The sequence below is a fragment of the Centropristis striata genome, chromosome 12, assembly GCF_030273125.1.
Source record: "Centropristis striata isolate RG_2023a ecotype Rhode Island chromosome 12, C.striata_1.0, whole genome shotgun sequence".
In the NCBI taxonomy this organism is placed as follows: domain Eukaryota; kingdom Metazoa; phylum Chordata; class Actinopteri; order Perciformes; family Serranidae; genus Centropristis; species Centropristis striata.
Window position 1 is genome coordinate 20,813,813 of NC_081528.1, and position 12,609 is coordinate 20,826,421.

A 12,609-nucleotide genomic window follows, 5' to 3' on the forward strand; every position below is an offset into this window, starting at 1 on the left:
TGCAGAATGGACCCACTCAGATTGTTTTATATATTAAAAATATAATGTTAGATTAGAACTATTTAATATCCTGTTATGAGGTTTAATAAAAAAAAATCTCATCACTTTAAATTGATCAAATTGTCATGTTAAATCAAAACGTAGTGGAGTAAAAAGTACTAAAAAAAGTAATTTTGCCTCAAAGTACTTAAGTACAGTACATGAGTAAATGTACTTAGTTACTTTCCACCACTGAGGAAGAGTATTTCTTAACACAGGCGTTTTCACTTGGTTGATGACATCACACAGTAATGAGTTAGGTGAAACGCCTGTATGGGTCGTCCTGACAACAAGCAGTACCTGTGTCCATTAAACTGCTGACGCAACACAGAAATAAATTGCCATAAAGTTTTATTTTCATGAATGCTTTCACACTTTTATCCTTTATAAAGTTATGTACACATAATTCGCTCCCATGGTAAATAAAGAAAATATCCAGAGTGTGGAAAGAGAAAAGGGGAAAAAAGGCAACAGAGTAAAAAAAAAAAAAAGGAAAAAAAAAAAAGAAGTAAAGCACAACAAATATTTAAACAGAGAACTCTAAATCATGAAATGTATAATATTGATTTTAAGGAATTTGTGTTGACATCTACATAATATTGCCAGTGATTTATATACTCATAATTAAGAGGTAGGGTTATAGAAACATGAAATGCTTTGTTTGTACAACTAATACAATTGGGCCAATTGTTGCCAACAGCTCCCCCTGATGGAGAGTCTGTGTACAGCATGTCCTCCTCAAAGTGCACGTCATGGCTGGACTCAATTTTCAAGAAAGTTTGCACGTGCATTTAGACACCCAATCTAAAAAAATAAGATGTTATTCGTCGACATAAATATTTGATAATATTGGATATTATCACACTCTGTTATGCAGGTTTTTCAGCAAGCTGTAACTTTGTTTTTGCTCAAGTATATAGTAATAATGACCGTTGTAAGGAGGTTTAGTCTGAAGCATTGAAATCGGTTTCACATTAAATATCACAAATGAGAATGTATGGATGTTTTCAAGAAAACGCACTTTGAGGACAAACTTTCTTTCATAAACTGGTGACATGACGGTGCACAGTGTGCAGGACTTCAGTCTATTTGTGCGTAATGTACCACATTCACAGCAGAGTTCCCAAATTATTTTATGGATCCGTAAAAAGGTCTGAGGCTGACCTTGTGACTATCTGGTGCAGTGTACCAAATAGGAAAAAAAGAAGCAAATGAACCACAACTGATGAAGTGTAGTCTACTGATCTCTATTAAAATATATATTTACACTCACAGGATCACAGTAGAGCGTAAAGCAGTGGGTGAGAAAGCTACACTACACTAGATGTGGATCTGAGAAATTAACTACAATGCATTTGGGACTTGAAATGTACATTTTAACCCTTTTCATTTCGACTTTGGTTTAAAAATGTCTGGAATTTTACATCATCATTACGATCCATTAAATGTCTTTAAATAAGGCAACGTTCATTACAAGGTACAACACTGCAATTCATTATGAATTAACGTTTGTGTGGCACCACCCAATGAAATATTTAAGTTTAAAAATCTGGTTTTCCATTGTGAAAACCAGGTCGCAGTCCCTGTTCAAGTTTGAACATATATATCAAGTTTAGGCATGCATACAAACCACTGTGGTGTATTTTAAACTGTCAAATAAAATATCATGTCCAGGAAAGGAAAGGAAAGAGAACACAGCATTTGCAAACTCAAATCCCATGAGGTATATACTAGAAGACTGTGCGCACAGACAACATATTTCTTGAAATCCCTAATGTGCCATTTCAGTTACAATGGCAGAAGTAAGGCAATTATTTCAACAGAAGTCTTTTTAAGAAGTAGAACTAATCAGTGATGCACGTGAGGAACGCAAAAAATTCAGTGCTCGTCATCAAAAACAAACTCATTCGTGTTTTAAAAAGTGCACGTGGTTATTTTTTTTCCGACAATGTGTTGACAAATGATAGGATGTGCTTTCTGATGCATCACAGGCAGGTTACAGTGTATTCTATTAAAATGGAAAAAACGACAAAACAGGACCTTTTAGCATCTGCCACACTCTTTTTCTTCTAATTCTTTGGTCTTCCGATTTAATTAACTGGGGCTGGATGAGGTACTCATCCTTTTAATGGCAGCAGTAGGAGCATTGGCAGCAGCAGTGTACTCAGGCCACTATAAAAAATCACTATATTTAAAATATTTTCTAGACCGCCTTGTTGAGGGTTAATTTTACCTCACAGAATGCAAAATTTGCTGGTTTCCTTCTGCCTCGATCGATGAATGTGTTTGTGTTATAATATGATTTTGTTGAATCCAAACTAACCTTTTAAAATATAGAGTAATAATAATAAACTAACAAGAGAGGCAGCAATAGACCCCTCCTGCAATGTAAAATAACTGTTTTTTGTCAATGGAGTCTGGTGACTTAGACGGTACCATAGAACAGCTTTACTTCCCCCCAAATAAACTTAAACAGGGCTGTCTGCTGGCAACGTAACATGGAGAAAATATTCTAAATATAGCGTACACTTAAAGTGTTATTGATGTTTTTAGGTGGCTACATTAAGTTTTGCTGCTGACCCGTCTACAGCAGCACATCGCTCAGAGTACGGATAAGTACCTCTGACAACCCCACTTCAAAAAAAGCCTGTTTAAAATAACTGAGCATATGGGTGAGACTTATTGTGTACATGAGATCAAGGCAATCTACTTTGTTTTTGCTAAGTATTTGAGTTAAATAGAGTCATGGAAAAAATGATTAGACCATTGTTTTCTTCAGGTTTTTGTTCATTTCAATGCCTGGTACAACTAAAGGTAGTTTTGTTTGGGCAAATGTAATGATAACAAGAAAAATAACCCGTAAGAGTTTAATTCAAGAGTTGATATACATCTATTTTCCACCGTTTTCTTGATAATAACCAAAGTAATTATCAAGAAAACCATGGAAAATGTCTAGATATCAGCTCTTAAATTAAACTCTTATGAGCTCTTTTTGGTGTTAAAAATGTACCTTTAGTTATACCAGGCATTAAAATGAACAAGACATTGAAGAAAACAAGGGTGGTCTAATCATTTTTTCCCATGACTGTACTTAGTATTTGAATCAAATAGAATGTCAATCACCTACAATCTGTTAAATTCTCAACCCGTGTGGCAGACTTTCAATGTGTCAAATGAAAACTAAATGAGTGAACTTATTCAGAATAAAGCAAATACCTGATGTATGTTCACCAACTTTAAATAACACATCCCGCTCTCATATGAATAGCACGTTTACAGTGTAACATACTGATGATGCATCGTGGGTAACACCTCCTTGTAAACTGCAATATTATTTCTCGTGTTATGCAGTGCTCAAGCTGTAAAGGAGAAATGCCGAACATGGCATACATCAAGTAGTTTAGAACCCTGTGAATTAATTGTTCATGGTTTGAAATGAATCATTCTATCTGTGCTCAGTGTGTGAGGGTGAGATGGAGTGCTCCAAGTGAGATCAATTGGTATATCCTGGCTGTCCGTGTTAGCGTTGAATGGATGGCTGCTACCCTGCAGCATTATCTGATCTGCCTTGTTTCTATTTCAGTCATGTAAGCCTCGCTGAGCGCAGCCTAAAAAAAAAAAAAAATCACAGCACAATTAATTGATTCCTCTATGGTTTTGATTTCCTCTTCCTGTGCCAGCTAATGCATTGGCAAGAACAGCACTGCAGGATCATTTCTGACCTCTGGAACCACACACAAATCAACCAAAGGCCCTAATAATTAATCACCAAAAAATACTATGTGATGACCTAGCCAATATGATCCGCGTGTCACTCCGCCAAAGCCGTATTTCTAAATATTTAAGTCCCTATACAACACAACAGCTCACAATAAGGCAATAAACCAAACCTATGCAATTAGTTAGACTAAACAATGTTCGGAGAGAAGGGTTATTGTGTTTTTTAAACTGTTTACCATAAAGATACATTAGAAAAATAATATATTTACTTCTCCTCAGCTTCTCAACCTCTAAAATATAGACACGTTTTCTGAGAAAGACTTCACACGTTGGCTGTGAACGGGGTGTTGTTGTTTTTAGTCATTCTAAGGTCTCTGCCAGCAACAATGTATGTGGAAGGGTAACAGTTTAAGGTCCAACATTACAAGAACGGACTAAAAGCATTTCATTATCGCTAAAGAAGAAGCACTATGGTTTAAATAACAGTTCTTGGCCCACTCAGGTTGCTGGATGGAAATCACCTCCACATCCACACTAAAAAAAAAAAAAAAAAACAGAAAAAGAAGGAAGTATTCTTTACTTTTTTCCTATATTTTGTAGTTAATATTAAATTTTAATGAAGCATGACTCTCTCTCAGCCCTCTGCAGCTCCAGCCACCAGCCACTCATCTACCACCTGATGGAGCGGTCATCCCTGCCGCCTTAAGCCTCCTCAGGTGCTGTGGGCCTCTTCAGGTCCCGGATCTGCTTAATCAGATAGTTCTTCTCGTCGCAGAACTGCTCGTCCTCTGATCGGTCAGTCTGGAAGTGGCTCAGGAACTCCACGAGTTTGGTCTGGTTCTTCAGCAGGATGTCCAGCACGGGCTGAGTCTTGTTGGGGTTTGCAACAAATACCTAAAATATAGAGAGAGATCATGTGAAGTGATGATTAGAAAAGTTTCATCAAATGAGATCCAAACTTAACTTTACCCTCCTGTTATGTTGCGGGTCAAATCGACCCATTTCAAAGTCTAAAAATCTAAAAAAAAAAAAAAAAATAGTTTAAAGTATTTTTTTTCAGGATTAAACTTCTTCTGCTTGGCTCAATAAGTGTAATCAGCATATAAAATGAAAATGGTTAATTTCACATATTTGCAAGCTTATATTACATAGATACTGTTCAATGCTCAATCTGACCCTCAACAGAAGAGTTGACTCATGTTAATTTACCAACTCACTACATCAAAAAAAAAAAATTGAGAAAAGGAAAATACAATTTTCAATAACTCAATGTCATGTAAAACTATTGGGTTTTATATGTAGGTCTTTCCCATGTAGATAAAAAAAAAAAGTTTTAACATTTTCTTTTTTATGAAAAAAAGAATAATTTATCCTCATTGAACCATGACCTGTGAGAGGTGAAGAACACCATTGCACTAAATATTGGTTGAAATGTTTAGTAATGGAGTTATTAATGAAATATAAACAATGTTTGGTGGGATTTTTTAGTTTGACACTTTTGGATAATTCAACATGCCCCAGGTCAAACTGACCCACGAACATTGTTGCTGTTCCTGAAAAAACGAACATAACAGGAGGGTTAAACACATAATAAGGACTGTTACGATAACACACTCGTTAGGACGATATATTTTCCCAGAAACTACCACGATAAACGATAGTATCAGTGATGTCATTTTCTGACCATTTTATGCCACTGATAAAATATTAGAGCATAATAATCCAAGTACATCCTTCTCAACAGCAATTCATTTTTAAATCTCAAGAATATTAAACATTGGAATTGAATTGAGGAAAATAAATATTAAAATATCCTAGAAAAATAAATAAACTACAATCAAAACAAATAAAATAAGACTCTCAGGCTCTTTTAACCAAAAAGAATGCATTGATATAAATATTTTGAATTAAATTATTTTATAATATAAATAACATGAAAAGCTGGAATTGTTTTTTTTCGGTCTGCATTACAAAAACTAACACGCTTGTAAACGACAATATATTGAGTCCTATCGTGTCTATTTTATACATCAAACACTGTCGATTAAGTAATTATGGTGACAGGCCTACGCATATTCACAATTTTCTGCCATCAGGGTTCTCTCAGTCAAAACTATGACAAATGACAAGGTTTGGTGATGTCGTTAAGCTGCCTAGAATCATTGCAATCAGCTTCTCAGTGTGGATTCCTTCCGTGTTCATCGTTTAGGTTTTTTTTTTACCAGGATCTGAATTATACGCAGGTCTCCTCTTCTCCAAACAAACAGATCTTGTAAATAAAACAATGAATATAGCAGTTTCCTGTTCAAAATCAGCATTTCTCCAACACGGTTTGTTAGAGAAAAATGTCCCGAAGGGCTTGTGGAACTAGCCGCAGCTAAATTTGCTCAGCTTGTTCCTCTGATGACTGATAAAATATTTAAAAATACAAATTTCAATGGGTTTGAACATTGATGGAAACATCTGGGACAATGGACGTACATAACTCCAAAAAATACTCTACAACATAAGTTTAGACGCTCTAAAACACATTTTTATGGACTAAAGTCAGCAGTATCTTCTTCCAAAAAGATATGCATCATTTCACAGTAAAACTAGATTATTAGAAAACAGTTTTTTGAACAGTTTTCAAAAGTTTTGCACTGATGATTCATATTTCATGCACACACCTTGAACACATGGAAAGCTTCAAACTGGATGTTTCGGCTGTTGTCTCTTAGCAAATTCATCATCAGCTTCAAGTTCTCTGCCCGGCTGATGTATTTTGTCATGACAGTGAAGTTGTGCCTATCCAGGAGAAGTTCCCCGAGGAGCTGAAACATAGTGTGCAATTAAATCAAGAGCTTGTTAAAGGCAGTGCACAATCAACCGAAGTAAGAGCATGTCAGCTTCACTTAAATCTGAGGCTCAGGGATTTTTTTTTCTGAAAGAGCAGTGGAGCTTCTACCTTCAAAGACTGCCGCTTGGTGACGTAGTTCTCAGAGTGCAGGAGCTTCTCGTATTCTGTAAAAACCTGATGGACATTTTAGAAGTTCATTAGACACAGCAGCATGGGCTTATTATCTATCAATGATTAAAAAATCCACACTAGAAAGCTCACCCTGTCGTAATTGTTCTCAAGGAAATCTGCACACATAATCTTGTGTCTTGTGAGGAGATCCTGAAAGAGAACAATGAGACCAAGATGTTACATAAGAAGCGTTGGTATGAACATGTTGGGAACAGAGAGAGAAATATGGCAGCGTACCTTGAATGAGGCGAAAGCATCTGAGGCGATGTCAAAGGTCGAGAGCTCAACGTAACGGAAGAAGCAGTAGAAGTCTTCAGAGAAGAGCACGGTCCGTGCCAGAGGCTCGTGACGCAGACACTCTCTCAGCATCATTCCACAGTTCAGAGCCACTTCTGCGCACTCATATCTGCACAGGTTAATACATGTCAGGACCAGGTCAAGTGATTCGCCTCATCAGAATTCAACATAGTTGAATATAAAACAAACACTGTAGATGTAACACAAACAAAAACTCAATTACTTTAAGAAAAATCCATCCCACACATCTTCAACACTGTTAATGAGGCATTAAGTTTGTATTTGTATGATGAAAATGACTTTTAGGCCCTATTTTCTATGTAAAGGTGTGTCTGAAAATAGCTGATCAAATGTAGACAATTCACAATGCAGCAAAAAGGGAACTTATTAGCATTAGATTCCTCCTACACATCAACACTAAATGTCAGGATGGCCCTCTTTAGAGACATGACATTTATAAACACAGTTCAAAAACACGGCAGTTAGCAAACACAGCACTGACAGCAGCCTCTATTGACCATAATGCAATGCAGCCACAAGACACGTCGCTCTTTAAGGAGACAGCATGACTCAGTTGTTTAAAGCTGTAAAAACAGCCGTCTACTATCTGTTCATCGACATGTGTTACCCACAGGTGAAAGCAACAAGTTCATGCTCGTTGGTCGGGGAGTTGTTGAAACACATACTGGGTAATGTAGAAAATCACAAGGCATGTTGAGCTAAAGTCATTAAGCCAAACAAAAAAGTTTAAAAAGTACCTAAAACAAACGGATCTGGGTAGAGTTCAAGAGTATCTGAAGTTGGATTTGCCTTTAATGTATGTAACAAAGCACTCGTGTATAAAATCGCCTGAAAAAATGAACGTACCCTTTCAGAAGCATGAAGAGGATCTGCTGTTGCGTAGAGATGTATTCTACTGTGGGTGTACGGGTGCCAATCTGACGTCTCACAATATTGCTGAACAAATGAACCACATCCTTTTTCCCCTGTAAAACAAAAAAGCACTCAGAGAGTTGAATGACTGATCTACAAAGACACGTTTTGCTTTGGGCATCAATGTTCAAATCAGACACGCAGTGGGAGTGTTGCTGACAGTTTGGCACAAAGGGATCGATACTTTATACACTCATACAGTCATTGCAGAAATAAGTGCATTTCCCCCACCTCAAAATCAATCTTCTGCAAGTTTGCAATGAGAGAAATGAGCAGGTTGGTGTTGTACAGCTCTTGTGCAAGCTGAGCCACTGCTTCGGTTTGAGGCTCCTTGTCACCTGTTCCACTTAGTACCTCCTTCAGTGAAGCCAGGTTTTTGGACACCTCCTCTGCAACCTTAATTACAGAAAATAGTTAGTGACGAAAGACTGGTGGTTGGTGTTGGGATTTAGAGGCACATCTAAAATATGAGAACTGCCAACCTTTTCACACTTTTTGCTGTCTCCAGCATCCATCTTTTCCATGGTTGCCACATTCTCCTTCAAACTCCTCACTATATCAGCTGGACTCTTCTGAGACTTCCCAAAAGGAAAAGGCATGACTGAAGAATAGCAATCCAAGCCCCAAATCTCTGAGGAAATAAAACACCGTTTGAAATATCTGTGATATGCGATTAAAGAAACTCAACTTCCTGTAAGCCATTGCATCAGGAAATGGCTGAAAAGCCCTCACCTGAAGACAGAAACCATACTACGCTAAGTTATTTATACTGTCTGACGGAAAATTGAGACTCAAAAGTAAAACCACTAAAGTTACGTTACAGTGTTTTAACCCTCTGGAGTCACCAAAAGCACCAAAGCATGACTTCTTCTTGACATCCAGACTAGAAAACAAAGCAGCGTGGAGCCCTACTGTAAATTTACCTCTAAAGTTCTGGCTGTAAACTCCATGAGGCCAGTTTCAGTTTGATGATGATATACCAAGTAAAACAGGAGACAAGGTCAAATATATTTTGTATAAAATTATAGAACTGTATGTAACCCTCTTATATGTTATATCTGCAACCTTTGTTCACATTTGCAACATTCCAAATTCTTTAGTGAGCATGATAGTGTTTTGAAAGTAAAAAAAAAGATTCAAAATCACATTTTATGTTGGACTAAAAAAAAGACATCAAATGACTAAAAAAAAGACACAAAATGACTAAAAAAAAGACACAAAATGACTTACAAAGACACAAAATGACAAAAAAAATACACAAAAGACCCAAATTGTTACGCTAAACACAAAAGACACAAATAAAATAAAGTCACACTAGAATAAAAACCAGAGTTGGATGACAGGATCACACACAATCACAAGATCACATTTATGTTGGTTTTTCTGTGTTTCTTTTTGGTTCAAAATGTTGATCCAGTAAGTCAGAATAAAAAATAAATTATTATTAAGTCATATAGGTGAGGTTGTGCTGGGGAAAAAATATACCAACATGGCATTTTAAACATTGTTAAAGTGGTGTATACTGGCAGAATGCAAATGGACAAAATAGCCCAAGACTCCATAGAGTTAAAGACCATGACAGCACCCTCAGCTAGCTTCACTGCTAACTTCACACTAGTTTTCAAACATAAAGCGGAATGATCAGCTCTAAAGTAACACTTCTATGATGCGTTTCTCTTGGTTAAGTTGCTCCAAGTTGGCCCAGTCGAGTAAAACACGAACTTTTACAGTCGAAACGATGATATAACAGGCAACAAGACGGCAACAATGTCACCGTTTACAGCAAAGTTGAGCTAGCTTGTGACCTAGTTAGCTGTAGCAAGAAACAAGCGGAGTGGCGTCAGTAGGAGGAGAGAGAGCATGGTGGAAAAACACATCTAACACCAGCTGAAATATTCAGTCCAGGCTGTCAAGACTCACCGAGTGAAGTCTGGTGATGAAGCCGAAGCAGGCTCGGTGGCTAAAGGTTAGCTAGCAGGCTAGCAAGTTGTCCCCACTGTCTTTTTTCCAGCGGATCGCTACTTTTAAATGTTATCTGAGATCAGTGGCCACAGCTGTCTAACGCCGACTAGTTGTAGCTACAAGTTGCTCACACGGACGACCTTCATAGCTGTTATATTTGATATAAATCCCTCTACTCGTGACCGCCTGTCACCTAACTTGCTAGCTGTCTAGTAGTAGAGAGAGAGTTGCTGCGCTGGCCTGTCTGACAACTTCATTTCCCTGTTCTCTTCTGCTCAAACTCTCGTCCTCTCCTCCTCCCGGGGACACTGGGCGGGCATGTTTTGCTTTACAAAATGACTGCCACTGACATCGGCCAATCACGGTGACCCGGGCGGACACGTGGACACGCCCTCTCCTTTGCGGGTGCACGTGGTTTGAGGGTGGCAAATTTGGTGTGGGCGGAGATATGAAAGATTACACGGGAAGCATCCTCCACCGGGCGGCCCTGTAGAGATAAACAGGCGCACCTCCTTCCAGAGAAAAGATAAGTGAAGAATTCAGTGGAGAAATGTCTCTCATCTTATCTGTCTGCAAGTACACTTCTATAAACAATAGAAGAACTGAAAAAAGTCAGTATTTATAAAATACATGAGAATTTTTTTTTACCTATTATGTTTTTTTATTTCACCAATTAGGTATTAGATAGATAGATAGATAGATAGATAGATAGATAGATAGATAGATAGATAGATAGATAGATAGATAGATAGATGGATGCTGCATGCACAGATAATTTCACTAGACAAGATTTCTTAAATTTAGACTGTTAAATCTATAAATATGTTGTACGCTTAAAATAAGAAATTAACTCTTAAAACAAGATAAATTAAAGCTGCAAGCAGCAATGAACTGGCCCGAGCAGAGTGACCTGACAATTATTTGTTTCTTACCAAGATAAAAAAAACTTTAGATTCAGAAGTGTTAGCTAATTTATTTTGTTTTAAGAGTTAATTTCTTATTTTACGTGTTCAAGTGTTTCTAGATTTAATAATCTTAATTTAAGAAATCTTGTCAAGTGAAATTATCTGTCCATGCAGCAAGATCATTTCCCTCAGATGTAGTGTTTTTATCTTGTTTTTAGACACACCTTTTTTGCAGTGTAGATAGATAGATAGATAGATAGATAGATAGATAGATAGATAGATAGAGAGAGAGAGAGAGAGAGAGAGAGAGATTCACTCCTCTACTCCATGTTTGTCTATTTTACATAATATTACATCTGATACATTGGATTTTGTATTGTTATATTGTTGTTAATTGTATATGTGTCATTGATTTGTCTCTCTCTCACACACACACACACACACACACACACACACACACACACCAATTTCATTTTATTTATATATATATTTAATTAAATGTATCCACTTTGTTTTATTAATTAAAGATCATTACTACCATAATGCTCCAAACAACAGCTGATGACAGACACTGTGGGCTGAAATCACCCTTCCACATTTTCAAACATATAGTAAACAAATCCAGATGTTGAAAGCATCAGAAGTTTTGCACTCTGTGTTATTATTTACAACAATGGTTTCTGATGGCAACGCAGCTCATAAATGCTGCTCATTGAAACTGTCACATGTAGTGGTCGATGGTGCTATCCCACCCTTTGACTGTCTATCTAAAAAAGACACACTAGTCAAGTCACAACTATGAGCATTTCTGGAGGATAATAATGTTCTTCTCTGAGAGCAGTCATCTGTCAGGTCGAGTTCAAATTGTTGTTGGTCGTGGCTTCAGGGTGATCCACAAGGATCAGTCTTCTGCTAATTACTCTACACAATATCTTCCAATTTTTCAATATCTTTTCCACAGTTGAAGAGGACCTTGTTTCTAAGTTGCTACAATCTGTTCACACATTGGCAAATACAAATATATTAATAGGCCTACTACTAAGGTCATATCTTTAAGACTTAGAACTACTTCTCAGTTTTTGGGACAAATATACTTGGCTGTAACGACTCTAATTTAATTCAAATCTGACATAAAATCTGTATGAAGCATCAGAGTCAGAATCACTTCTATTATCAAGTAGTGCAGAAGCTATTTCAGTAGTTTGATTATTATATTATTATTGTTCATTTTGTATTTATTTTTGTGTACACTAGGGGCACTAAGCACCAGACCAAACAGGTATTGGAAATTGTTTTTTGTTTTTGTTTGTTTTTTACCAGAGCAAAGATAGGCAGCTTGAAATGTGCTGTGAAATGCTTTGAACTGGAAAGGAACCAAAACATGAATCCTGCCTGGACAATGGACTACTTTTTTCCTGAGTACATCCTGGTGGACTGGTGCATCAGTGGCCTTTTGTTCAAGTTTTAAAAGTGAAAGAATTATCTTACAAATAGCCACTACAAGAAGGTTTTCCCAAACAAGGAATTTGCTGTGGTGTATTGGTACAGAAGAACAACGAAAGTACTAAAAATATACATAGAGATTAAGGCAAGTACTGTCAGTCAAAAAAGCAACATCAATAGAAAAAAAGAAGAGTAAATATACAAAACATATTAACAGTAGAAACATTATGTACAAATATGATGGTATTTCAATGAGAGAAGGAGCTGTACAAATTTTCCAGTAATGTAATACAGGACAAC

The 12,609-nt window shown here is 36.9% G+C and overlaps 1 protein-coding gene across 1 annotated transcript; it reads right to left on the bottom strand.

Annotated features, from left to right (window-relative positions):
* Positions 1-373: 373 nt before the first annotated feature.
* Positions 374-10,224, bottom strand: cab39l1 (calcium binding protein 39, like 1). Its single transcript, XM_059346245.1, has 9 exons — positions 9,920-10,224; positions 8,482-8,630; positions 8,231-8,395; positions 7,934-8,052; positions 7,007-7,175; positions 6,860-6,919; positions 6,707-6,772; positions 6,429-6,572; positions 374-4,653 (listed from the first exon to the last, which is right to left on the bottom strand). The coding sequence occupies exons 2-9, from the start codon at positions 8,596-8,598 to the stop codon at positions 4,462-4,464; spliced, it is 1,032 nt and encodes a 343-aa protein (XP_059202228.1). The 5' UTR covers positions 8,599-8,630; positions 9,920-10,224; the 3' UTR covers positions 374-4,461.
* Between the last annotated feature and the right edge of the window lie 2,385 nt (positions 10,225-12,609).